We start from the raw sequence: 27643 nt of genomic DNA, 5'->3' as shown, positions 1-27643 counted from the left end.
ACAAATGGGATGAATTAATCCATGTCATGTGACATACAAAGCACCAATCAAATGACAAGGATCCACTCAGCTGTTCTGTAAAGCTGAATCAATGGTTTGAATTTGTCTGTAAGAGCAATGAATGTGGATGTAGCATCTTTTGTACATATCCCACACTGTGACCCTGAAGAACAATCAGGCATTTTCCTTCATGCTGCTGCCTGTGTTAGAAAAAGGAAAATAAACACAAAAATAAGCTATTCACTGAGCATACTGCACTGATATATTTCAGGTATAGAAGTCCCTTCGGCTGCTTCCTTGTTTGCACTCGGGGTCACCACAGCAAATCCTCGGTGGATCTGCATGTTGAATTGGCACAGGTTTTATGCCAAATGCCTTTCCTAATGCAACTACACATTACATGGAGATCTGTGGCAGGGGTGGAGTTTGAACCGGGAACTTTTCACACTGAAAGATATAAAAAGTCACAATTTATTAGCTGCTCTTATCAGTAAATTAACTGTGAAATTAACTGTGGGGCAATTTATAACACTCAGAGAGAATAAAATAAAGAGTATTATCAAAAATAACAGCTCTGGGGATCTACTGTGTGGTTTTACATGATGAATGTTTTTGGGCTTAGCTGCACACACACACACACACACACACACAAATGACAAAACAGACATTGGATGAACTGCTTAAGTAAGTGTCTCGAAAGTAGATGAGCCTTTAAATGTTGAGGGAAAAAAGTGCGTAAACTGCTTCAGTAATTATTGCTTTTATCACAAGTCATCTGAAACCAGTCTTTAAATTTCATATTGCACTAATACACATCACTGTTGCTCCATCTTAATAATCTCATTACATCTGCATTTCTGTTCACTTAATAAGCTTAATATTGTTTCAACTGAATAACTGAAAATGTCATTATCTTTAATACATTCATCAGAAATTGCTAGAACTATAAATATTCATGACAAATCAGATTTCCTGTGGAATATGAATTCAAATCTCAAGCAATTAATATTGACCTTTTATCCTCCTCACCTCTGAACTTTGACCCTTAAGGAGCTTCAGGAAGAGCTGTTAACAATGGAGGTGGGGGGTGGGACAGTGTGGGCCCCACGAGAGAAATTGCAGGAACTCAGAGGGTTGTTGAGGGTGACATTAAAGGTACCTTTCAGAAGTGTGTTCATGATCGTTGGACTCAACTGCAGAGACACAGGCAGACACAGAGAGAACATAAAGACAAGGTTTAATATTGACAGCTCATTGTTATAACACACCAAGCAACTTCACTGTGAGAACTATGAAGAAAACTGAACTTTGTACACCTGTTTTTCCCTCCAGCTACAGTGCATTCGGAAAGTTTTCACAGCGCTTTACTTTTTCAACATTTTATTATGTTACAGCCTTATTCCAGAATGGAGTAAAGTAATATTTTCCCTCAAAATTTTACTCACAACACCCCATAATGACATAATGATTTTTTTTATTTTTGCAAATTTATTAAAAATTAAAAAAAAAATCATATGTACATAATATTGACACCCTTTGCTCAAAACAGCCTCAAGTCTTCTTGAATATGACTCCACACGTTTGGTGCACCAATCTTTGGACAGTTGGGCCCATTCCTCTTTGTAGCACCTCTCAAGCTCCATCAGGTTGGATGTGGAGTGTCGGTGCACAGACATTTTCAGATCTGTCCTAATCGGATTCAGGTCTGGGCTCTGGCTGGGCCACTCAAGGACATTCACAGAGTTGTCCTGAAGCTACTCCTTTCATATCTTGGCTGTGTGTTTCGGGTCATTGTCCTGCTGAAAGATGAACCATTGCTCCAGTCTGAGGTCAAGAGCGCTCTGGAGCAGGTTTTCATCCAGAATGTCTCTGTACATTGCTGCATTCATCCTTCCATCTTCCCTGACTAGTCTCCCAGTTCCTGCCGCTGAGAAACATCCCCCACAGCATGATGCTGCCACCACCATGCTTCACTGTAGGGATGGTGCCTGGTTTCCTCCAAATATGATGCCTCGCGTTCATGCCAAATCATTGTCTCATCAGAAAAGAGAATTTTGTTTCTCATTGTCTAAGAGTCCTTCAGGTGCCTTTTGGAAAACTCCGGGCGGGCTGCCATGTGCCTTTTACTAAGGAGTGGCTTCTGTCTGGTCACTCTACCATACAGACCTGATTGGTGGATTGTTGCAGAGATGGTTGTCCTTCTGGAAGGTTCTCCTCTCTCCACAGAGGAATGCTGGAGCTCTGACAGAGTGGCCATCAGGTTCTTGTTCACCTCCCTGACTAAGATAATTATAATTAGTGAGGCTCTGCTCCTTTCTCTGCCCCTGACCAAGGCAGCATCTCTACATCTGGAGTTGTTCCCTTGGCGCCAGACTGTGGCTATCCACTGCTCCTGGTGGTGGGATTGTGTCTAACTGTAATTAGGATGGGTTAAAAGCAGAGGACAAATTTCATTGTTTGTATATAAGTATGTGTACAATGTCATTGTACAATATGTACAATGACAATAAAACCTCTATTCTATTCTCTTCTTTCCAGTCTCTCAGTTTAGATGAGTGGTCAGCTCTAGGAAGAGTCCTGGTGGAGCTGAACTTCTTCAGAGCAGCAGAAGTGTTTCTGAACATTCTGAACATGAAAAACCTTTTTAAAAGCATAATAAAAGCAGAAACCAACAATTTGATGATGTCTGTGGGTTGCAGAATTGATGCAGTTATTGCAAGAAAGAAATCTGGAAAAGAATAGACATTAAGATGTCATTATACAAAATTTTCTTCACCCAACAATTAGGTTTTCTGAAAAAAAGGCACTATGTTCTGTGCCACTTAGGGTATACAGAAGTAAATATCAGGAAATACTTGTATAAATTGAAATTCTAAACTTTGTTCTCAAATTCTTAGATTTCAAATCTAAATTTCCTCTGTGTGGAGCAAAAACAAATTAATATGCCTTGCAATTCAAATACTTTCGGAGGATCTATATGCACCATTCTAATCCAGTTACATTTTTTCTGCAAATCTGATTGGTTAATCGTGTGAGATTTCAGACCATAAAATATCACGTGGACGGTGGCAAAATATTAAAACCGTTTCTTATTTGATGTGTTACTCCGCCCCCTGACCGTATTGCTGCACAGGTCAGGGGTCAGGCGCTGTCAGCTGAGAGTGACAGAAACTAGTGCAGCGATGACCATGCCAAAATGCATGGATTTTAATGCATTTAACTGGATTGATTGATGGATATACCATGGATTTAACTCAATGCAGCTGACGAGATGGAGAAATCTGTGGTTCAACTCACAGAATTTCCAGTTTGGCATGAACACGCTGTTGGTACGGTAAACTTTGACAAGCCAATCACACCCTTTCACAATGATTCGCAAACCAGAATACTTACAGAAAAATAAACCGTGCAAACGATGGAATTGCCCCCAGTGGCAAACAAAAATTGAGCAGCAGTTCGTAACACAGTGCACTGATAACACTGTTAGTAAGATTCTTTGGACAGATGAAACCAAAATGATGGGAAGAGAATAGTATGGAGAAGGGAAAGAATGACTCGTGATCTGAAATGTATCACATGGTGGAGGGGGGTGTTATGGCATGAGCACATATGGCTGCCTGTGGAACTGGGCCACCGTTGTTCATTGATGATGTGACTGCTGATCTAAGTAGCATAATGAATTCTGAAGTGTGTAGAGCTACATTATTCTACTCAGATTCAGCCACACTAATAGAACAATGTTTTACACTGGACATGGATAATGACTCAAAACATACTGCTAAAACATCCAAGAGCTTCTCAAGGCAAAGAAATTTAATATTTCTCAACAGCTCTGTCAGTCACCTGACATCAGCCCAACAAAACATGCTGTTCATTTACTGAAGACAAAACTGAAGGCAGAAAGACTCAAACAAGCAGCAAAGAGTATGCAGTAAAGGCCTAGAAAAGGATGTCAGGGGAAGAAATAAAGCATTTGGTGATGTCCATGAGTTCCAGATTTCAGACAGTCATTGATTGCAAATGATTCTCATCTGAGCATTAACAATAATTAAGGGTGTAACATTATATGTATTTGTATTGAACCGTTTCCGTACGGGACGTTTGGCTCGGTACAGGGCTGTGCACGGGTGAGTTCGCGTTGTGTGTGTTTACATTCAGCGTTGCCAACTTAGCGCCTTCTTGCTAAATCTGGCGACTTTCCAAACCCTCTTGATCACTTATTTTCTCAAAAGCTACTAGCGACAAATCTAGCTACTTTTCCTGGCTTTACTGGAGACTTTTCTGATGTTTGGCGACTAAAAGTGAAAGTCTCTGTTGTCACCGAGGGGCAGCGGTTCTCCTCTCCTCCTCCGGTGCCTGCAGCAACCGTAAGCACTGAGCGGCGGGATATCTACAATCCTCACTCGGACTCACTCAGCCTACTGGCCTTGTTTGCTGTGGTATGATTAAACAGTCCCCAGACTTTGAGAAGCCCTGGCCTTGAGAAATTATTTTATTTTAATAAGTGATGGCCAATTTTAATGGCAAAATAAATCAACAAACCAAGAATCAAGTTTATTTGTGGTTCAAAATCTTTTAAAGGTGGTTTTATTCACTTTTTTTGCCTCTCCCACAATGTTTTTGTTTTCAAAACTTTATTTAAAAAGATATATTAACAAACATTAAACAAATGGTTAATAGAAAGAGATAGAAAATAAAATAAATTGTACAAAAGTAAAGGGATTCTTTAACATTAATTATATTTTAAAAAATTCCTTCTAGAGTGTGACAGTTTTTGACAAATTAATTTTTTGGCAAAAAATATGAAGGTTGAATAAAACTGAACAGTACTTCATGCTGGTACATTGTGCTGTGCTTTACTTGTGGAAAGGTTTTGTTAAAAGCTGTTAACCAGGAATTTTTTTTATAATATTTCATACATTTGTTATTTATTTGAGAACATTTTATTTAACTTATTACCAGGCAGCACGTTGAAATTATTTTAATTTCCTGTTTGTATAATGTTACAATAAATTGTTGGTTTAATCAACGAGCAAATTTAGGTTTTGCATCCGAAAATGAACCGAACCATGACCTCAAGACCGATGTATGTACCGAACTGAGATTTTTGTGTATCGTTACACCCCTAACAATAATTCTTATTTGTGAGTGTGTCCAATTATTGTTGGACTAGCCAATTTGAGGGACTGTGTATAAAAATGGCTGTAATTCCTTAATTAAAGCCATATTTTTTGTTGTTGAATTAAAACTAAAATTCTACAGTTCTATCACATCTCAGTTGTGCCATTTCAACATTGGGTCACTGTCCAAATACTTATGTACCCAATTCTAAATGTATAGGTATTTCCTTTCCTATTTTGTTTCGATACTCACATCCTCTCAGTCCGGATTACTTGCCACTTGAAGCTCGAAGCCTTTCCCATCATTCCCCTGTCACCTGACAGCTGTTCCCTATTCACCTGGTTACCCTCTGTAGTATTTATAGCAGTCATTTCACAGAGCCAACAGATTGTCTTGTGTTCTCAGGCAAGAGATCCAGCTGTTTGCTCTCTGTAAGGTTTGCTAGGAGACCTAGTCTAGTGCTCCACTTATGTACCGTTTGTCAAGCCTTTCATGTCCAATCGATCAACCCTGGCCTATTCTCAGTTCTGAATGGTTTTCTGCTTGTTCTCTGTACTTTTGTCTTGGGTTATTATTTTAAAAGCCTGTTTTTATTTTATCCCTTCACTGATTGTGATCCTATTCAGTTACAACCCCAATTCCAATAAAGTTGGGACGTTGTGTGAAATGTAAATAAAACAGAATACAATGATTTGCAAATCCTCTTCAACCTATATTCAACTGAATACACCACAAAGACAAGATATTTAATGTCAAACTGATAAACTTTATTTTTTTTTTTTGTGCAAATATTTTCTCATTTTGAAATGGATGCCTGCAACATGTTTCAAAAAAGCTGGGACAGTGGTATGTTTACCACTGTGTTACATCACCTTTCTTTCTAACAACACTCAATAAGCCTTTGGGAACTGAGGACACTAATTGTTGAAGCTTTGGAGGTGGAATTCTTTCCCATACTTGCTTGATGTACGACTTCAGTTGTTCAACAGTTCGGGGTCTCCGTTCTTTGTATTTTGCGCTTCATAATGAGCCACACATTTTCAATGGGCAACAGGTCTGGACTGCAGGCAGGCCAGTTTAGTACCTGCACTCTTTTATTACGAGGCCACGCTGTTGTAACGCGTGCAGAATGTGGCTTGGCATTGTCTTGCTGAAATAAGTAGGGACGTCCCTGAAAAAGACATTGCTTGGATGGCAGCATGTGTTGCTCAAAAACCTGGATGTACATTTCAGCAATGATGGTGCTAGTGATAGTTTTTTCAGGTAGTTGTTCACAAAGTGATGATCCTCGCCCCATCTTTGCTTGTGAACAGCTGAGCCTTTTGGGGATGCTCCTTTTATACCCAATTATGACACTCACGTGTTTCCAATTAACCTGTTCACCTGCGGAATGTCCCAAACAGGTGTTCTTTGAGCATTCATCATCATCAACTATCCCAGTCTTTTGTTGCCCTGTCCCAGCTTTTTTGAAATGTGTTGCAGGCATCCATTTCAAAATGAGCAAATATTTGCATAAAAAACAATAAAGTTTATCGGTTTGAACATTAAATATCTTGTCTTTGTGGTGTAATTGAATATGGGTTGAAGAGAATTAGCAAATCATTGTATTCTGTTTTATTTACATTTTACACAACGTCCCAACTTCATTGGAATTGGGGTTGTATTTCAGACACCGAGCTCATGAGAAACAACTTGATAATGCCTTTCAAAATGCTGGAGCAAAAAAAGCACAATGCTTCTTGAAGACAAAACAAATTGTGCAACTGTGTTTTGTTATGTGTCGGACGCAGCTCGGAGAACCGACCAGCGTTTGAAGGACCCAGTATGAAATAAGCAGAGCACGGTACAAAGGCTAACAGAATTTAATACATAACAGTGATGTGATACAAAACAACAAAAGAGTGTGCGGTCTGGCGTGGTGGTGATACGGTGCGCTCCCAGCAGCGCTAACGGTCCGGAGCCAGAAGCCGTTCGGACCCAAGGACCCCGCCGACACCCCCCAGGTGGCCGCAACAAACCGAGTCTGTGAAAGAAGGAACCATTATGTGAGTCCACACTCTACACACAGAGAGACCACTCAAAGGTGTACATAAACAGCAAACACTTCCTGGCTTAATTACTAATCAGCTTCCAAACCTGCAGGCATGGAACATCCAGTTCACAAAACTCCACTGCAGTGGAAGCCGATACGTGACTAACGTACAGCTCAGTATAATAAGGTGTGAGGGACACCACATTTACTGACTGTATAAACGTTAGTCACAAAATCTAACGTACCTCAGGAAGTGTGCTGACGAGCGTGAGACCTCACCCCCTCCTCTTTCACAGACCGTGCATCAAACCCTGGACGTTCTCTGCATCCACTGATGATGAGATGGCTCCCGAGACGACGATCTCACCCGTCTGGTCACAAGGTCGAGTCTCTGGCAAATACACACTGTATACTCCAGTCTTAAATGCCACCATGTTCCAATCCATATAGATGCACCACAGCTGTGAGTCCTGACGAGCTGCAGGTGATCAGGGTGAGGTCCTGATAACCTCAGCAACACAGCCACTCAGTCCCAAATGCAAGCCACCTGGAAAGAAAAACAAAAGACAGAAACAAAAAGGCAGCCAGGCCCCCCAGCCATACAACAGTGTTTTCTGTTTTTAAAGTACAGTACAAAGCAAAATGGTTTTGTTGCATTTGCTTGATCCCCAAGAAGAAAATATGAACTTTTTTATCACAAAAACAAACGATGTATGTAAGCCAAAGTATGGTGTGATTTGGCTCATTCTGTCAAGATTACTATGATTCATATAGGTCTGGATCATGGAATTTTGTTTTACTTTTAAATGCTTTGTTCGTATTGGTGTTGTCTGGTTTTTTGTTTCATATGAAATCATAACACTGTAAAATATATGGATTGGAGGAACCACTAATCAGGATTTACAACATAAGGACTAAAGTAAAAAGGACACAAAGAACCTTGGACACTTGACAGTTTCAGGCAACAGATATAGATCACTTACCTTCAAGAATACGAGAGTGATGTGAAGCTTTGTGCCTACTGGACTTATAAATAGTTGAACACAAATTTTAATTTAGATTTAACACTTTTTAAGTGTTTATTGTTCATTCATTATTTTCTATTTATTGCACCTTGCAAACTTCTTTTAACACTGCTAATTGCTCCATGTGGTGAGTTGTACATGATGTGTGTGTGCGTGCGTGCTAAACACACACTGTTGCTTCCCACACATAAAGCTCCACAGATTATATCTTTTCCATTCGTGTGACCAGGAGAACTCTAACAAAGCATGTTGCTTCTCCCAAAAGCGTGGAACCGGCCGTGTTTGTGGTTTTTTTCTGCCACATCATGCCATGCTAAGCTAAGTTGCTATGAGCAGGACACCACCAAGTCTCGCAGAGGAAGCCACATCTGTGATATTGGTGTGTGTACCGTGGATTAAACTAAGGGCTCCTTCACACATAGTGTGAAGTTTGTTCGAAGTGTGCACAAAGTGCGCATGAATCAGGAATTGTGTGCAAAACATGTAAAATCTTCCCTGCTTCGAACACCTCATACACCTGTTGCTACAACTATTTTGGCACACCAGCGGCTGAAAGACAGAGTGTGCGCTGTGGGAACCCATTGATTCCTCTTGCGGCAGGTGTCAGCCAAATTCCAGCTGACACACACAAACATCTAACACTGCTCATTTGGCACTTAGAAAATGTGAGCCATTTGCACTCTTGGCATGACAACAGTCAGCAGACATTCACTGTCATGCTGGCAGTGAAATTTGTTTAAATTCCCCATGAGTGTGGCTTTGGTGTGTGCGCTGAACTGACAGGAGGTGTGTCCGCCCACTGAAGCAGCTGCAAAGATCTGTCATTCTGTCCCAGCTGGACAACACGTACTGTTTGGATAGACATGGATGAACAACTGGCCACTGCGCATGTGTCTGTTTGCTGTCATCACGTGGACATAAATAAAAACATGTATTGCTGTGGCGATATATGCTGTGGGCTATATGGTGCGCACGCTCCTTCGCTGCAGCCCATTGTCAGGCTACCCCCAGGTTGAAACAGACCATCAGATCATAACACGAAGTGGGCAAGCTGACTTTCACGTCACTTGTATGAGCTCTGTTCCATATGGTGTGGTATCAGTTCTGGTGCGCTGTCCACGAGACAAGCGTGTCGGGCAGCACATGCGCGCGGGCCGGCTGGACACACCCCAGCAGATGTGGGCAAGAGAAGAGCGAACTGCTTCTCATTCATGTCATTTCATGACTGTATGTCTGTGACCATGGGTCATCTACAGAGGAACAGATGGATCATATTTGTATTGCCCACTTGATAAGAGGGATTCAATACAAATGCTGTGTTTTTTATGGTGTATGGTTTTATTTTTATTTTTTTAAATACATCCAGCTTTTTGTTGTATTCAGGTATTTTCCCCGCACTGTTTACAGGCCAGTGATGGTAGCTCAGTGGTAAAGTTTTGGGCTGGCAATCAGTACAGTGCAGGTATGAATCCCGTGGGTGGTATATATATATATATATATAATTTATTTTTTATTATTATTATTATTATTCCACATTAGCGGCGCGATGTGGTTCAACAGATACCATCTGGTTTTTATTTCTTATTTCATCCACATCAGCGGCACAATATATAAAAAGGAAGACCTGACAGTTCAGCTACAATTTGCCAGAAAATACATTTGAGATGAAAGCCTAGATTTGATGTTTTGGTGAAAGAAACGTTTGTATTTCTTCATAATTGATGTAAATAAAGTCCAAGACATATTCAGTGACTTGGAAATGTTCATGTTTCCATCCCCTGACTTGTCTAAAGAAAACTGGCAATAAAACTGATTATTATTTACAGGTATTTGAGATTTGCTTTCAGAGTTTGAGGAAGATAATTTTAGAAATTTTTATTCTTTATATTTTTTGTATTTCTTGTATTTGAAATGGCATAAAGAAATGAAAATGTGTGAAATACCAAGGGTCCCAATACTTTTGGAGGGCACAATATCCTAACATTATGATAAGTGCAAAATGAGTGTGGTATTATTACTGTTTTGTTTCAGAATGTTTAATTTTCACTACTGCTGCACTTTGTGTCAAATCATCATCATATCGTACACTCAACAAAAATATAAACGCAACACTTTTGGTTTTGCTCCCATTTTGTATGAGATGAACTCAAAGATCTAAAACTTTTTCCACATACACAATATCACCATTTCCCTCAAATATTGTTCACAAACCAGTCTAAATCTGTGATAGTGAGCACTTCTCATTTGCTGAGATAATCCATCCCACCTCACAGCTGTGCCATATCAAGATGCTGATTAGACACCATGATTAGTGCACAGGTGTGCCTTAGACTGCCCACAATAAAAGGCCACTCTGAAAGGTGCAGTTTTATCACACAGCACAATGCCACAGATGTCGCAAGATTTGAGGGAGCATGCAATTGGCATGCTGACAGCAGGAATGTCAACCAGAGCTGTTGCTCGCGTATTGAATGTTCATTTCTCTACCATAGGCCGTCTCCAAAGGCGTTTCAGAGAATTTGGCAGTACATCCAACCAGCCTCACAACCGCAGACCATGTGTAACCACACCAGCCCAGGACCTCCACATCCAGCATGTTCACCTCCAAGATCGTCTGAGACCAGCCACTCGGACAGCTGCTGGAACAATCGGTTTGCATAACCAAAGAATTTCTGCACAAACTGTCAGAAACCGTCTCAGGGAAGCTCATCTGCATGCTCGTCGTCCTCATCGGGGTCTCGACCTGACTCCAGTTCGTCGTCGTAACCGACTTGAGTGGGTAAATGCTCACATTCGCTGGTGTTTGGCACGTTGGAGAGGTGTTCTCTTCACGGATGATGCGAAGGAGATGTGTTGCACTGCATGAGGCAAATGGTGGTCACACCAGATACTGACTGGTATCCCCCCCCCAATAAAACAAAACTGCACCTTTCAGAGTGGCCTTTTATTGTGGACAGTCTAAGGCACACCTGTGCACTAATCATGGTGTCTAATCAGCATCTTGATATGGCACACCTGTGAGGTGGGATGGATTATCTCAGCAAAGGAGAAGTGCTCACTATCACAGATTTAGACTGGTTTGTGAACAATATTTGAGGGAAATGGTGATATTGTGTATGTGGAAAAAGTTTTAGATCTTTGAGTTCATCTCATACAAAATGGGAGCAAAACCAAAAGTGTTGCGTTTATATTTTTGTTGAGTATATATCATATTGATATGACAACATTGAGATACGATAATTTGGCCATATTGTACAGCCCTACTGTCAGCTTGCTAAAAGGTTTGAAGATTAAATTACACCTACATTAAAAAATGCTTAAAGTGGCAGGGGGTTAAAAGGGCTGAAATTAGGAGGTCTGGGGGGTGAAGCCCCCGAGACTCTGAAAGGCATAAACAGAAAAATGCTTAAAAAGGTGGGGGGTCTGGGGGGCTGAAAGGTTTCAGCCATGCTAATGCTATCCTGAAGCATTTGAGACAGAAATTAGTTCACCCTAAGGACAGGATCCCTAGTTACAAACAGAGCAATGTGTATTCTATCAGATGTCAGGAAAACTGTAACAAACACTACATAGGTGAGAATAAGCAACCTTTACACAAAAGGCTATACCAGCACCGCAGAGAGGGCGTCAGTGGACCTCAGTCTGCAGTTCATCTCCACCTGAAAGACACTAACCACATGTTTGAGGACAAGGAAGTTAAAATCTTAGCCAGAGAGAAGAAATGGTTTGAGAGAGGGGTCAAGGAGGCATTCTATGTGAAACAGTTGAAACCCAGCCTTAACCGGGGAGGGGGTCTGAGACATGCTTTGTCCCCTGTTTACAATGGGGTACTCAGGTCAAAGCAGTTTCAGTCTTTTGTTCATGGTAATGAGTCATTCACGTCATCAGGAGAGTCGTCAAGGGAGCCGGCAGGAGAGGCATCCATTCCATCATTAGGAGGGACAGCTGCCCTGTCATTAGGAGGGTGCTAACTAGAGCACAATAGGTGCTAATTAGAGCTATTGTTTACTCACTAGCCTATAGCAGTCTGCCTCTCGGTAGGAGGGGTCTGGTTAGGTTTAAAACTCCAGCTTTTGTGGCTTCTGTTTATTCTTCTCTACAAGAGTCAAGACAGAAGTCAGACTACCAGAGCAAGAACTTTAGCTGAGGAAGCTTCTGCAATTTGAAGCGAAATGTCCTCGCGTCAAGCAACCCAGTCCAGTGAAGATTCAAGCTTCTCTACTATGGAATGCTGAAGAGCTTCGCTCATTCATGTCTGTGACATATACATATTATTTGAAAGGGTATAAAAAAAAATAAAAATGCGTGAAATACCAAGAGAGCACTGTATAATATGTATATGTCAAAGTAGAGTCTGCAATTTGGTAGAATTGGAGATTCTACCACTAGATTCTCCGATCTGAGACTAAAGTGGGTCCTCCCTGAGAAACATTTTATCACAGAAAATGTTACGTCCCCCATTCTTATGCAGTTAAACTCAACTCAACTCAACCTTTATTTCTAAAGTATGTTGGAAATGACAGCAGTCGACCAAAGTGCTGTACATAACAGACAAATGGGCACCAAATTATGTTCAAATTATTTGAAGCAAGTACAGTTTTTTAAGGAAAAGCATGTCTATTACACCGGCAAAAACACATACACAGTACATCCTGTGTGTATGGACGTTTAATCTACCATTACTCCTAGTCAAATACTACCCGAGGAACCAACTTCTTCAAAAGTGTCAATTTCTCTCTCTCTCTCTCTCTCTCTCTCTCTCTCTCTGTCTCTCTCTCAATCCTCACACTCCACCTTTTCCAACCTCTCAGCGCACATACACACATCAGTATGCCAAAGACGTGTTAATAGGATTTACACACAGTGGCAGGGCTGCTTAGATCTCACAATTGATCCTAATGGGAAAGGGGTTGAGGGTTCAACTCCAGGTCACCCTCTGGGTTGCCCAAGAGGTCGGGGAGATGAGGGAAGATCCCTTGAAACTGACAGTACCATTGGCATGACAATGATGAGGGGGATTATGGGATGCTTGAAGATGGGAGCAACAGAGGGAGGCGGTGATTATGTTAGTCAGATGTACAACGGTACACATATACGTGTAGATGCAAGCACAGAAGAAAGTGTGACAGATGTCAGCCTTTTCCCACAACACACATGCAGTGTGTGTGACACACAGAAAGGCAAAGATTTACATACAGTGCATCCAGGAGGTATTCACAGTGCTACACGTTTTCCACATTTTTTATGTTACAGCCTTATTCCAGAATGGAGTAAATTCATGTTATCCCTCAAATTTCTACTCACAACATGCCATAATGACAACATGAAAAAAGTTGCTTGCTCCCCAAAACTCAGACTGTCATGGATATTAAATCATGATGACAATCACCTGGTGACATCACTTAACTAAACTGAGTGAAAATATTAAAATCGGGGCATCTGCTGCTTCATAGTCATACAGTGAGATGGATCTGTGTGTGTGTGTGTGTGTGTGTGTGTGTGTGTGTGTGTGTGTGTGTGTGTGTGTGTGTGTGTGTGTGTGTGTGTGTGTGTGTGTGTGTGTGTGTGTGTGTGTGTGTGTGTGTAAACAAAATACAAACTATAAAAAACTATTCAGTTTGATAAATATTGTCGCTGGTGTTTTTTGTCATATGTAATGATGATTGCTTGGTGATATGTACTGTATTTTCCAGACTTTTAGTCACACCGGAGTATAAGCATCATGAAGAGATGGAGTCTCTACTAGTGGAGTCCTCAGCACTCAAACACCTGCATGCTGGATCATGCACAGTGAGCAGGCCACATGGCCAAAATGTTGAAGCTGACAATGCAAGTGATACTCGCCATCCTAGTCTGTTTTAGTAACCGTTTGTTTGATACAAAGTCATTCCAGTGGTACCCAAGGATGTTCAGAAGCCACAGAGTACCAAAGACATCCAGTCACCATCTTAGGTCACTGGTTTGTCTCCAAGTCTTGTAACCATACATTAAGACAGGCAGCACCAGGACCATAAAGACTTGCACCTTCGTTCACCAGCAAAGATGATCAGCATCACCAAACACCTCTGTCCAGCGACCTCATAACTCCATAAGCTCTTCCTAGGTGCCTCTCAATTTCAAAGGCTGAGGACCCAGAGACACAATGTCACTGCTGAGATAAGTGAATGTCTCTACAAGTTCAATACTTTCACCACATACAGACACACTTCTGACAGCTGAGTCCAGGAAGTTTTTAAAAGCCTGAATCTTTATCTTGATCCAGGCCAATTGCAAACCCAGACACTCCGACTTCTTACTCAGCTTCCCACTGCTGCAATCAGAGTATCCATTGATTCCACAAAGATCACAGCATCATCTGTGAAGTCAAGGTCAGTAAACCTGTCCTCACCAACAAAAACACCCAAATCACTGGTTTCCACAATTCTACCCAACACGCAGTCCATCCAAGCATTGAATGAATGAATGAATGAATGAATAAATAAATTTATTTGGCACACAAACTCAACAGTATCAAAAAAGTGATACACAAGACAATTCCACTGTGACATGTGTGACCAAAAGGGGGTGAGCAGAAGCAAAGCTTATAAACACCCACGCCTTATACACATACAAACATACATATATATTCATTACCAACCCCCAGAGCAAGCACACAGGTGACAGTGGTAAGGAAAAACTCCCTTCCATGTATTGAGGAAGAAACCTCAAGCAGACCAGAGTCTAAGGGGTGACCATCTGCTTGGGCCATGCTACAAACACATTTAACACAACACAAACTCAAGTCCCGTCATCATAAACATCTCTAGTATAGATACATACATATATACACATACCTACATACACACATACCTACATACATATGCAATGCATGTGATTTTATACTACATATTTACAAGATAGAAAAACAAAGTGCACACAACTAAACAATGATCAACAAAACACCCTAACCCTCAACACCCTCCTCCTTATACCTAGAAAAAAAACATGTACCTATACCGCTGCTTAAACTGGTTCATGCTTGGACCAGCTTGAATGGTGTAGGAGCCAGAACACACCCATGGCAAATGCTCATTTTCAGGGGTTTCTTCATCTCTCCATAAGAAGAAATGACAGGAAAGTATCAAGGGTCTTGTCTTTGGAGAAGGAAGGCTGGTGTTGTGCTAAGGATTAGTGGTGGGCACAGTTCAAGCTATCCAATAGCAGATAATTATCAAAGCTAATGTTTTTGCTAGCAGATTAGCTTTACAGATAACTTTTAAAACCATCATCAGACCAATTATCTTCCGATAAATGTAGCTCCAATAACTTTCAGTTTGATCAAATTTATTTTTTGCTGGTAAAGCAAAGTTGGTCAAAAACGTTTGTAAACCCTAATATCAAACATTACTTCATCACAGCTAAACAAATAACTATGGCTGCCAGGAGTTACGGTTTTGTAAAATCTCAGCGATCACCCACCAGCCCGGTAGGTGGCGGTAAATGCACCTTAAGCTGGTGCCATCCGCCATTGGATCCGAAAGAAGAAGAAGAAGAAGCGTTATCGTTCGCTCGACACAAAAACAAAATGGACTAATTTTAACATTATTTTATATTATTTCTTTGTGGCTGACGGTATCGCCAAGACTCGGTGGGAGAGAGGAGCTCTCAGGGCGCAGCTGTCTACAGAGGGATGTTTCTTCCTCGTTTAGACCATTTTGGATAATCTCAGGACGATTATTTTTCAGATGAATCCCACTGAAACTAACAGGTAAGAATTTATATTTACTATGTGTATTTTATTCTGCCAATCAATGCATTAATGGACATATTTCAGTTGTTTAAGCGACAGGGTTGAAAGCGTGTGAAAAAAGCAGCAACTTTTTAGTTCGTAAATGATGGTGTATATAATACCGAGATAAATTGACTTCTAATACTGTGTTTTACTGCTTTTGAAAGATGATGACAGTGTTTGGGGTTTTATTTTTTATTCATTCATTTTTCATGCGTTCTTGTGTGTTTGTGATCCTTGAATTTACCAGCAGCCCCTAGGGCGCTTAAAGTGAAACTGGTTTATCAGAAGACGACAGTGTAATTGTCCGAATCAATACTAATACAATAACATGCTTTTCTAGGGCAGTATGCATTTTCAAGAGGCCCGACGTTCATGCCAAGTCACCCAAAATGACAGATATTCGCCCTCGTTATAGCTGTCATTGTGGGCGGCGGCATGAATGGAGGGACTCAGAAAATGCACACCGCACGACAAGAACATGTTATTTGCATTATTATCACTTTACTGAGATACAAAACACGTAACGCGTACATAAAAAGTTGGCTCACTTTAACTGTTGTCGTGTCGGCTGCCGCGCGCTGCTCTCCAAATTCGGCAGTGCGTCCTCATCAAACTGGCTGCTTTGGCTGCTGTTCATTGTCGTACTGTCCATGAGAAAATCATCCAGAATATCCATATTGGGACCAACACACACTTCTTGCCTTTTTATCTTTTCCTCTGCGGACAGTTTTTTTTTTTCTCTCTCTCTCTCTGTGGACAGCTCTTGGGCTGCGCATGCACTATAACATCTTTTGTTTACGCACAGTGGGTGGGTATAGCCAGGTAGCGTTGACGTAAATCTACGATACCGACCCAGCAACGCCCCGGTAAAGTGATAATAATAAAAGTTATCGGTTATTTGTAATAAAGATACATTTTTTAGTAGTTTATCGGTTTATCGTCATAAAAGATAACTTTTCAGTTATCTGATTAATGGTTATCGAAGCTAACTTTTTGATTAGCTGTGCCCACCACTGCTGAGGAGTAGTCCACTGCATGTGATGCTCAGGTCCAAACTTGAGGCAGCTCATGCGTGTGAACAACTAGACCATCCTTTCATTCAGCAAGGATGACCACCTTCCACTGCTGTTGAGGGAGCTTTGAAAACATGACACTGCAATAGCTGCACTGTCTGAACTGCGAGGACCTGGAAGTGGCCAGATTTCCATGGAGAGACATCTATTTTTGGTGTGGTTGTTCCCAAAGCTGGCATATAGAGGGAGTGGCATTTGCTGTGGCAGACCAGCTCCTTCCAGTGGTGTCAGATGTTTCCCCTTTCAATGAGCATATATTATGAGGCTCAGATTCAAACATTCACTGGGTGCTGTGTCTGTTGTGTCAGTCTATGCTCCCACTGCAGTGAGCAGCTAACAAGCTAATTAATGTTACTGTGTCAAACCCTCCCTCTAAAACCACCCTCTAAACATTACGACAAGTTCTGCCCACTGTGTGAACATCAATCACAAACTTGCATGAGTGCAGTCTCAATAACAATTAGAAAAAAAAAAAAAGGTAGCATAAACACCAATAAACTACACAGCTACCTTGTTGTTCACCACAGTGGAAGCTGTGAGCAACATTACCACCAGTGACAAGAACTAACACTGTTGCAAAAATATGACCCACAAACATCTTTTAATGGAGAGTTGGAGTTAAACTGTAAATGAAAGAACTACACCAGAACAGAGCAACAATGCCTCTGAGCACAGCAACAGTTTGTGTTAAGACTGACACCAACAGGAAACCTGTAATAAAATGTATACAAAGTATTTTACAGATCTTTAAAAGAAATGCCATAGCAGTTTCAACTTTTGACTGAATAGGATAATTTCAATTTTCAATTTATTTTCATTTATATAGCGCCAAATCACAAGAGTTGCCTCAAAGCACTTCACACAGGTAAGGTCTAACCTTACCAATAACATAATACATGTCATTCTGAAAATATTATGAAAGAGGCCCCAAAGCTCTCTCTCTCTCTCTCTCTCTCTCTCTCTCTCTCTCTCTCTCTATATATATATATATATAGAAAGTACAAAACCTCACTGTGGATCGTATACAAAATACAACACACCATAAATGCTGCATGTTTTGTGTTGCTAAAAAAGATGCTTGCTCACTCACTCTGAAAACAGATCCATGGGAAAAAAGGTAATCATGAATCCTTTACCATTTCTAATGGATAGTACACCAAATACCATTTAAGATTTTCTAGGTGTTTGAGTTTGAACCACTGCAAATGCCAAAGGCTTTAGGAGGCCGACACTGTAACAATCCTTTGATGACCCCAGACGGTAACATAGCTCAGAAAGTAAGTCAAATTGATAGATAGTGAGAGTAAAATAGATATAGCTGCATCCATGCAAATGAGTGAATGTATGAATAAAATACAAGATAGAATTGGAGAGACTGTATTTGCCCAATCAATCCATATTGGGTGAATAACAAGTTAGTGTCTCAGATATAATACATCCTTAAAATGTTGTTAAGCTAAAGAGTCTTGGCAACATCTTTTTTGAACAAGTCAGGATTTTTTTTGGAGGTACATAAAACCAGCAGGCCTATTATGAGATTGGTCACTGTCTGGGGTGGTATCTCTCAAGCTTACGTAGGTTTTTTTTTTTTTTTTTTCCCCAGTAACTATGTCTCCTATTGACTTAGTAGGTGGTGCTCTGTGTTTGTGCATGTGTGGAACATGTCAGGGTCCCCAAGGGTAGTGCACGCTTACTGCCATTTTTGGTGAACTGATTTCGTGCTACTCTGGCTCCCACTGCACAACAAGGAACAGAGAATGTCCTATTCTCTGGTTTACTGCAGTCCAGCATTAGGAGTCTCCAATTGTTTCAAAATGCTGCTGCCAGAAGCAGAAAGTTTAACCACATTACATCAATTTGGACCACTCTTCACTAGCTTCTTGTCTCTGTCTGGTCAGATTTTAAGGTTCTGTTAGTAACCTATAAATTATTCACAAACTAGCACATCCCAACTGAGCTGACCTAATTACACCTTATGTACCAGCCTGTGCGCTGCGTTCTCAGGGAGGAGGACTACTTTGTGTTCCTAAGGTGAATAAAAAGTCAACAGACAACAGAGCCTTTTTTTATCGTGTGCCTGTTTTGTGTAATGATCTCCCTGCTGAGATAAAACAGATTCTGTAGAGACATTCAAGTCCAGAATAAAGATGCATCTATTCTCCCTCTCATATGGCTAGCATACTGGCACAGTATGGAGCTATGCTTTCGATTCTTTTAATTCATCTTATTAGCAACTGAACAGGTGTCATCCTCACTACATCTAAATTCTGGGTCTGTTAACGAAGCTCAGGGCTAGCTGCCAGTAATCACCTTAGTAATCGCTCTTCTTCCATGTCAGTTTACTGTTGTGAACTCATACCTTAGGTGCAGTCTTCTCTCTGTCCTAGCCACTGATAAGAACTCCTGCGGAGGACGGCTATGCACCCCAGGGCACTGGACTGACCATGAGATGCCCTGGCTGATGCTTACGCAGCGACCCGTGGACTACCTTGCTGAGGGGGACCTCTCTGGTCCGCTGCAGTCCACTTTTGGAATGTAGTCTTCCATGGAGACAGCCTTTACTAAAGTGACACTGATGAGGTGATAGATGAACACTGGCCATGCACCCCATGGCACCACACTATTCTCACAACGCCCTGCCTGTGGTGCTAATGACTGCATGCTGACCTCAGTAATGCACTTTATTTTTGATGCTATTTTGGTTTTCTGTGTCTTCATCTTGGTAATTCTTTGTAAAAACCTTGTAACTGTTAGAATGGCCTTAGCAGTGGGTCACCCCTCTGAGTCTGGTCTGCTTGAGGTTTCTTCCTCATTATCACCAGAGGGAGATGTTCCTTACTACTGTTGCCTGTGTGCTTGCTCTAGGGGCTTGTAAGGTTAGACAATACTCATGTGAAGTGCCTTGAGGCAGCTTTGTTGTGATTTGGCACTGTATAAATAAATAAAATAAATTGAACTGAATTTAAATTTAACTTTTGCAGCTAATTTCAAAACCTTACTTCAAGAAACCTAAAGTGAGTTCAAGAAATCTTAAGTGAATTTTCAGTTCTCCCATTAGCAGCTTGTTTTTGTTGGTTTGTTTGTGTTGGGAAAGTGTAGTGACACGGACCCACAACAGGGGGCGTAAATGAACGGACAATGAAAGAGTCGAATATGAACACTTTACTGTTGTGAAACAAGCACAACCAAAACACAGATGATTACAGAATTTGTGCAAACAGTCAATCTAGAAAGGTGACGTGTGGGCAGGCTCGAGGATAGAAGACGTCTGTCCTGAGAAGAACCGGAACCACACGATTTCCTCCGCCACCGAACCTGGAGAATACTGGAGCCGCCAAGTCCCGAATTCCCAGGTGGCCACAGTCTCCGGATGTCGCATCTGGTACTGCTGGCGAGGAGCAAAAACAGTAAGAGGTGGGTGCGTGCACACCCAGTAACAACAATGGTGGAAATATCACCTCCACCTCTAATACAAGAACGTGCAGAGTAATGCAGTTATCTCTCAGGGGGAAAAGGAATGCAGTCCTAGCTCCCAATCACCAGCTCCTGCTGTCCTGAGATTAAACAGGTACTCCTGCAAAACACGTACAGAACAAAGACTTATGTGTAAGCACACGAACGGCTGAGAGTTGTTACCTCTACAGGTAGATGATATCTCGGCAGCGAGGTGGAGATGACATCCGGCTTTTATGGAGTGATGAAATGAAGATGGGTGACAGCTGTCACAAGTTGATGTGTGACAGCTGTCACTCCCGGCTGTGTCCGCGGCGGCAGCGCCCTCTCATGCCTGAAGCCCGCACTTCAGGCAGGGCGCCCTCTGGTGGTGGGCCAGCAGTACCTCCTCTTCTGGCGGCCCACACAACAGTTTGTTTTTAATTACATGAAAGCAAATTGTTTTTAACAAGTTAAAATTCTGCAACTAATTCCCTTCAATTTATTCCATTTTCCTTTCAGGGTCACCACAACAAAATTAAGATGGATGTGCCTGTCAATTTGGCAGAAGTTTCACAATTGATGTCCTTCCTTATGCAACTCTACATTACATGGAGAAAGGACAGGAGTGGTCTTGAACCTGGAACTGTCTATTCTGGAAAGAAACACACTAACCACCTGGCTACCACCTTGCTACTGCCAGAATTTCCTAATACTTGCAAAGTATAGCTTAAAATTAGGTTTGTTTTTTTTTGTTTGTTTGTTTTTTGTTTTTCAGCTAATTTCAAGACAATATTTCATGAAACCTTAAATGAATTTTCACTTGTTCCATTGGCAGATTTTATTTTTAACTTGTAACAAATAAAAGAAATCTGCCAATGGAACAAGTGAAAATTTAGTTAACTTTTTTTTTTTTAAATAAGGACATGAAATTAATTGAGAAAAATTATGTTGAATGTTATTTTACCCATATTAGGAAGTGTTTTCTTTTACAAACAACACAGCAGCTGAAACAGCTTCTTCTCAGGTATGATTACAATATTATTTCAGGTAACACGATTTTTAAGATGTATTATCAGTTCTTTATATCTTACAGAAACGTCATTTGTTAAGTGATTTTCTCTTACTATATATTCAGTGAAACTGCATATTTTGCCTAGAAATTAGACAAATGTATGAGATTTTGGGTTTTAGCAGTGCAGTGTTAGGCTCTGCCAAAAAGAGGAGAGGTATGAAATTAAGTAAGTGAGCCAGCTTTCCAGATCTAGGTACATTTAATGGAAGCACTAAATGAGCCTTCACTGTTGCCTATTGCTGTTGAAGTAGATCGTCTTGTTACATTACACGTGAGCATGCATGAACGCGTGCACAGACATCGAAATAGCTGCTATTTCATTATGCAGCCTTCTGCTTCAGATTGCAGGCTCCTGGAACACATTTTCAGCTACTGAATTTAACAACCCTCTTCAGCTGCTCGATTTGCTGCCGTCTGTCTCTCTGCCCTCGCTCACCGCTCTTGTCTCACCTCTATCCCTGTGTCTCCGTCCCCTCTCGGTACTCCTTCACACCTGTCATCTCTATCTCTGTTATCTGTTTCTCCTCTTTCTGCACCACTTCAATCCGTCCTTAACTCTACGTAGTGGTGTCATATAGATTTTGGAGTCACAGAGCTAATTACTGAGACGAGAGGTTAGGCATACACTGCACCCAAAAGCTCCTGAAGCTCAATTGAGCTATGTGATGTCTCACTCACAGTGCAGAGTGCTCGTTTCTACCAGGCACAAATCAATCAACGCATTTCTTTGTTACTGCCAATCCTCACGCGTGACAGCAAGCCTGGAGTTACTTGGGGTACATTAAGCATAAATAAGCACAAGTTGCTTGTCGTAGGTACTCCTCTACATTGCAATATACTCACAAGGTGCACGGGTATTACCCAGTTTTAGAAATGTTCTGTGTATGTTGATGAACCACAAAGTATTTGCAACTTCACCACAAGGCTGTAGCCAGCTGCTATACAATGTCAAAGCTTAACGGTCTAAAATGACAGCCCAACAACATCCAGGTGCAGTCAGGGACAGGAAGGTGTCCAGTTTGGTGACCTCAGAATTGCATCTTTACTTTTTTGCAGATATTGCAGTTCTGTCGGCTTCATCAGACAGTTATCTCAAATGGCCACTGGGAAGGTTTGAGGCTGAGTGTCAAGCTCCTGGGATTCAGCACCTCTAAATGTGAGTCCATTGTCCTCTGTCCAAAAAGGGTGGATAGACCCCTCTGGGTCAGGCATGAGTTATTACCTCAAGTGGAGGAGTTCGAGTGTCTCAGGGGCTGTTGTGGTGAAGAAAGAGGAGAGCCAGAAGGGCTCTCAATTTATGCACTCATCTGCACCTATGGACTGAGCTTTGGCTTATAACCAAAAGAACAACATGGCGGATGCAAGCAGTGGAAATGAGGTTCCTCCATCCGGTATCTTGATGTATACTCGGGGACATGGTGAAAAGATCAAACATTCAAGAGGGAGTTAGACTACAGCTGCTGTTCCTTTGCATCAAAAGGAATCTCCTCAGGATGCCCCCTGGTCATCTCCGTATGTCCAACTATGAGGAGGACTCTGGGAAGTCGCAGGACAAACTGAAGAGATTACATGACCCAGCTGGTTTGGCAATGCACAGGCATCACTCAGGAGGAATTAGAGGGCCCAACCAAGGACAGTTAAGTGAGCTAAACTGCTTAGTCTGTTGCCACCATGACCCAGACATGGGTAAGTAGCAGAAAATGAATAAATGAATGAAATGATCACTCAAAGTAAAAAGCCATGTGACCAATAGAAAGGTGACAGATGACTTCATTTTAGTTTTAGTAACCATAGCTGTATCTTTAACCAATTGCTAAAAATAGACATTTTAAATGAATTTTCCTTTTCAGATTTGCAACAAGTGTAAAGATGAGTGAAATGTCAGATTGTCTGTGGTAATTCATAATAGTTTTTTAATAATAACCATCTGTGTATCTTTCATCAGCCCCTCAAAACAACTATTCTAAATATTCCCTTATATTAGTATTGGGCCCACATTTTGAACCTGGCCTGTGACCTTGACTTTTGACCTTGAAAAAAAATTAAAACTGGAAACAATGGTGGCCAAGTGGTTAATGCGCTTGGTTTCAGTGCAAAAGGTTCTGGGTTCAAATCCCACCCCTGCCACATTTCTCCATGTAATGTGGAGTTGCATCAGGAAGGGCATCCGGCATAAAACCTGTGCCAATTCAACATGCAGATCCACCTTGGATTTGCTGTGGCGACCCGAGTGCAAACAAGGGAGCAGCCAAAGGGACTTACTTACTACTGCACAGGGATCTAAAATGGGGGACTGTTTCTGTAATCTCATTAATTTCTGTACCTTTTAGGATGAATTTTAATGCCAGCCTCACAAAAAGATGGAGTGTCATTAAATTTAGTTGAGATTTAATCTACAGTACGCCAAAAATCAACAATGTGGATGAATTCATGAAAGAAAATTAAGAGTTAAACTGCACTGATATTATTTCACTTGTACTGAAAGCAAAGCAATAACAAAACATCTAATACCTTAGTGCATGTAACTTTGAAATGTATCTCAGTTTAGCCAATTGCATAGTATATGCAAGTACTATGTTGACCTGTTTTCATGTTTGTTTATTGGATGAAATGGCATTTGTTAAAAAAAAAAAAGATACTGATGAATAATTTCACTTGTTCATTTAGCCCATTGCACACTCCAAGTGTTGTCATTAAGTTGAATTTGTTTATTTTGTCAGGCAGCGTGGCATTAGCAGACGACTTAATCAATGTCTCATTGCATTAAAATCCTGATGGCTTTCCAAGCAGATTTTGTGAGAATTGATTTAATTCATGTTCGATGCAATTTAATTTATCTAACAAGAGAATAAATTTGTCTGTCTTTTATGACACAAACCTCTTCTTTGCTGTTATGGATGTACGTAGTTAAATGTGACTTCTCTTTACAGTTTTTTCCTTTTGTCTTTTTCCATGAATTTACCAGGTTTCAGAAATTTTCTTTTGTGTGCTCCATTAGAATTTTGTAGCTCTCCAGGATTTGCTCATTACTGGGCAAAAATTAAATTATAGGTAGATAAAATAAGCACAAAGTGCAAGGACATTTTGGACCAGCACAAAGTTAATGGACAACTCCAGCATTTTTCAACCTGGGCATTATTTTTTCTATAGTTTTTGGGTTCAACTTTTCACTTGGGACAAAAGTGATTTTAATGAGTGCAGCATTGGTTTAGAAAGTAAACACCATCATCGGCTAAAAAGCTACATGATGTAATTGTACGGAGCAAACGAAAACACTCACCAAAACAACCTCTTCATGTCTCCACTAAACAGGTGAAAATGTCATTAGATGTTTCTGGTAGCATGGAGAGGATCCCTACAGCAGTAAATTTGTGCATGTTTAAAGCACTAAATGTAAAATAAATAAACGATTATACAGTTAGCCGCTTACCTTAGCCTCATGTTTGTTTGATGGTGCTGCTCTTTGTTATGTGACGACAAGATGATTGTTGATTAGAAACTCATTCCTGTTTTCAGCAGAAGGCCAGGCCTTTTATCAAATGTTGACTTATAACAACTCTGCGGAGAGCACTACCGAACAGACAAGAGACTACGGTTCATTTGACCATTTTAAATAGTTTCTTTACATTTGGTGAGGTGAACGTGCACCCGTTTACCTCCATAAAGATCCTCTCCATGCTGCCACATACAGTGAAGAAAATATGTATTTGAACACCCTGCGGTTTTTCAAGTTCTCCCACTTAGAAATCATGGAGGGGTCTGAAATATTCATCTTAGGTGCATGTCCACTGTGAGAGACATAATCTAAAAAAAAATCCAGAAATCACAATGTATGATTTTTTTAATAATTTATTTGTATGTTACCGCTGCAAATAAGTATTTGATCCCCTACCAACCAGCAAGAATTCTGGCTCACACAGACCTGTTAATTTTTCTTTAAGAAGCCCTCCTATTCTGCACTCTATCTGTATTAATTGCACCTGTTTGAACTTGTTACCTGTATAAAAGACACCTGTTCATACACTCAATCAATCACACTCCAACCTGTCCACCATAGCCAAGACCAAAGAGCTGTCTAAGGACACCAGGGACAAAACTGTAGACCTGCACAAGGCTGGGATGGACTACAGGACAACAGGCAAGCAGTTTGGTACAAGACAACAACTGTTATGATTATTTATTAGAAAGTGGAAGAAACACAAGATGACTGTCAATCTCCCTCGGTCTGGGATTCCATGCAAGATCTCACTTTGTGGGGTAAGGATGATTCTGAGAAAGTTCAGAACTACACAGGAGGACCTGGTCAATGACCTGAAGAGAGCTGGGACCACAGTCACAAAGATTACATTAGTAACACATGATGCTGTCATGGTTTAAAATCCTGCAGGGCAGCAAGGTCCCCCTGCTCAAGCCAGAACATGTCCAGGCCTGTTTGAAGTTCACCAGTGACCATCTGGATGATCCAGAGGAGGCATGGGAGAAGGTCATGTGGTCAGATGAGATCAGAATAGAGCATTTTGGAATCAAGTCCACTTACCATGTTTACTGGATGAGAACAACCCCAAGAAAACCATCCCAACCGTGAAGCATGGGGGTGGAAACATCATACTCTGGGGGTGCTCTTCTGCACTGGGGACAGGACGACTGCACCGTATTGAAGGGAGGATGGATGGGGTCATGTATTGCGAGATTTTGGTAAACAGCGTCCTTCCCTCAGTAAGAGCATTGAAGATGGGTCATGGCTGGGTCTTCCAGCATGACAATGACCCCAAACACACAGCCAGGGCAACTATGGAGGGGCTCCGTAAGAAGCATTTCAAGGTCCTGGAGTGGCCCGGGAGTCTACAGACCTGAACTCAATAGACAAAATCTTTGGAGGGAGCTGAAACTCCAAACCTGAAAGATCTAGAGAAGATCTGTATGGAAGAGTGGACCAAAATCCCTGCTGCAGTGTGTGAAAACCTGGTGAAAAACTACAGGAAACGTTTGACATCTGTAATTGCAAACAAAGGCTACTGTACCAAATAATAACATTGATTTTTCACAGGTGTTCAAATACTTATTTGCAGCAGTAACATACAAATAAATTGTTAAAAAAATCATACATTGTGATTTCCGGATTTTTTTTTTTTTTTTAGATTATGTCTCTCACAGTGGACATGCACCTAAGATGAAAATTTCAGACCCCTCCATGATTTCTAAGTGGGAGAACTTGCAAAATTGCAGGGTGTTCAAATACTTATTTTCCTCACTGTATTTTGAATGAGATTTTCACCTGTTCAGTGGTGTTACTGAGTGTTTATAGCTTGCCCTGTACAATAACATTATGTAGTTATTTAACCCATGACAGAGCTAGTGTTCTAAATTAATAATGCACTGAGTAAAATCTTTTTTTGTCCCGAATGAAAAGATGACTCCAAAAATACAAAAAAAAAAAATAGAGCTCAGGCTGAAAAATATCAGCGCGACACCACAGGTAGAATGGTCTGGAGACAAAGACAAAGAGGAGACTGAGATGGTTTGGATATGTATACAGGAGGGACCCAGGGTATATAGGGAGAAGGATGCTGAGGGTGGAGCCACCAGGCAGGAGGAGAAGAGGGAGGCCAAAGAGGAGGCTTATGGATGCACTGAGGGAGGACGTGCAGGTGGTTGGTGTGACAGAGGAAGATGCTAAGAACAGTAGATGGTAGTAGAGACCCTGAAAACTTGCTAAACCAAATATTCCAAATAATCCATGTCTGCTACGTTTAATATGCATGGAATTTAATAAACGCAAACCGAATTTCAGACATCTTATATATTACTCTGGAACAAAGAGGACAAACAGTGTTGTAAAGGACAATAAGCAGGATGTTAAAGCGCAAACTTCACTTTCCCCCAGAATGACATGAAGAGGAAGCAGTCGCAGCTTCTGGCATAAAACAAACACAATAACGTCTATAAACCCAGAGAATATATTCACAAGAGATTTAGGCACAATATACAAAGATTGATGTCCATGTGCAGTGGTTAATTTGCAGCCTCATCAAAGCCTCTCATTTCTGCTGTCGTGAAACGTTACCCATAATGCATGTGTGGTCCAAACACTAAAACCTTCAAAATTAGTGCATT

At 41.0% G+C, this 27643-nt stretch overlaps 1 protein-coding gene across 1 annotated transcript in view; it reads right to left on the bottom strand.

Annotated features, from left to right (window-relative positions):
• Positions 1-844: 844 nt before the first annotated feature.
• Positions 845-27643, bottom strand: part of LOC117510621 (sperm-tail PG-rich repeat-containing protein 2-like) — a 48225-nt gene continuing 21426 nt past the window's right edge. Inside the window, exon 3 of the mRNA XM_034170416.1 lies at positions 845-1193. Coding sequence (XP_034026307.1) covers positions 1056-1193 — 138 coding nt within the window. The 3' untranslated portion in view covers positions 845-1055. The remainder of the gene's footprint in view (positions 1194-27643) is intronic.

This window comes from Thalassophryne amazonica, chromosome 5 (genome assembly GCF_902500255.1).
Source record: "Thalassophryne amazonica chromosome 5, fThaAma1.1, whole genome shotgun sequence".
Classification (NCBI taxonomy): Eukaryota; Metazoa; Chordata; class Actinopteri; order Batrachoidiformes; family Batrachoididae; genus Thalassophryne; species Thalassophryne amazonica.
The sequence above is the reverse complement of the archived record's forward strand: the minus strand, read 5'-3'. Positions and strand labels throughout refer to the sequence as shown.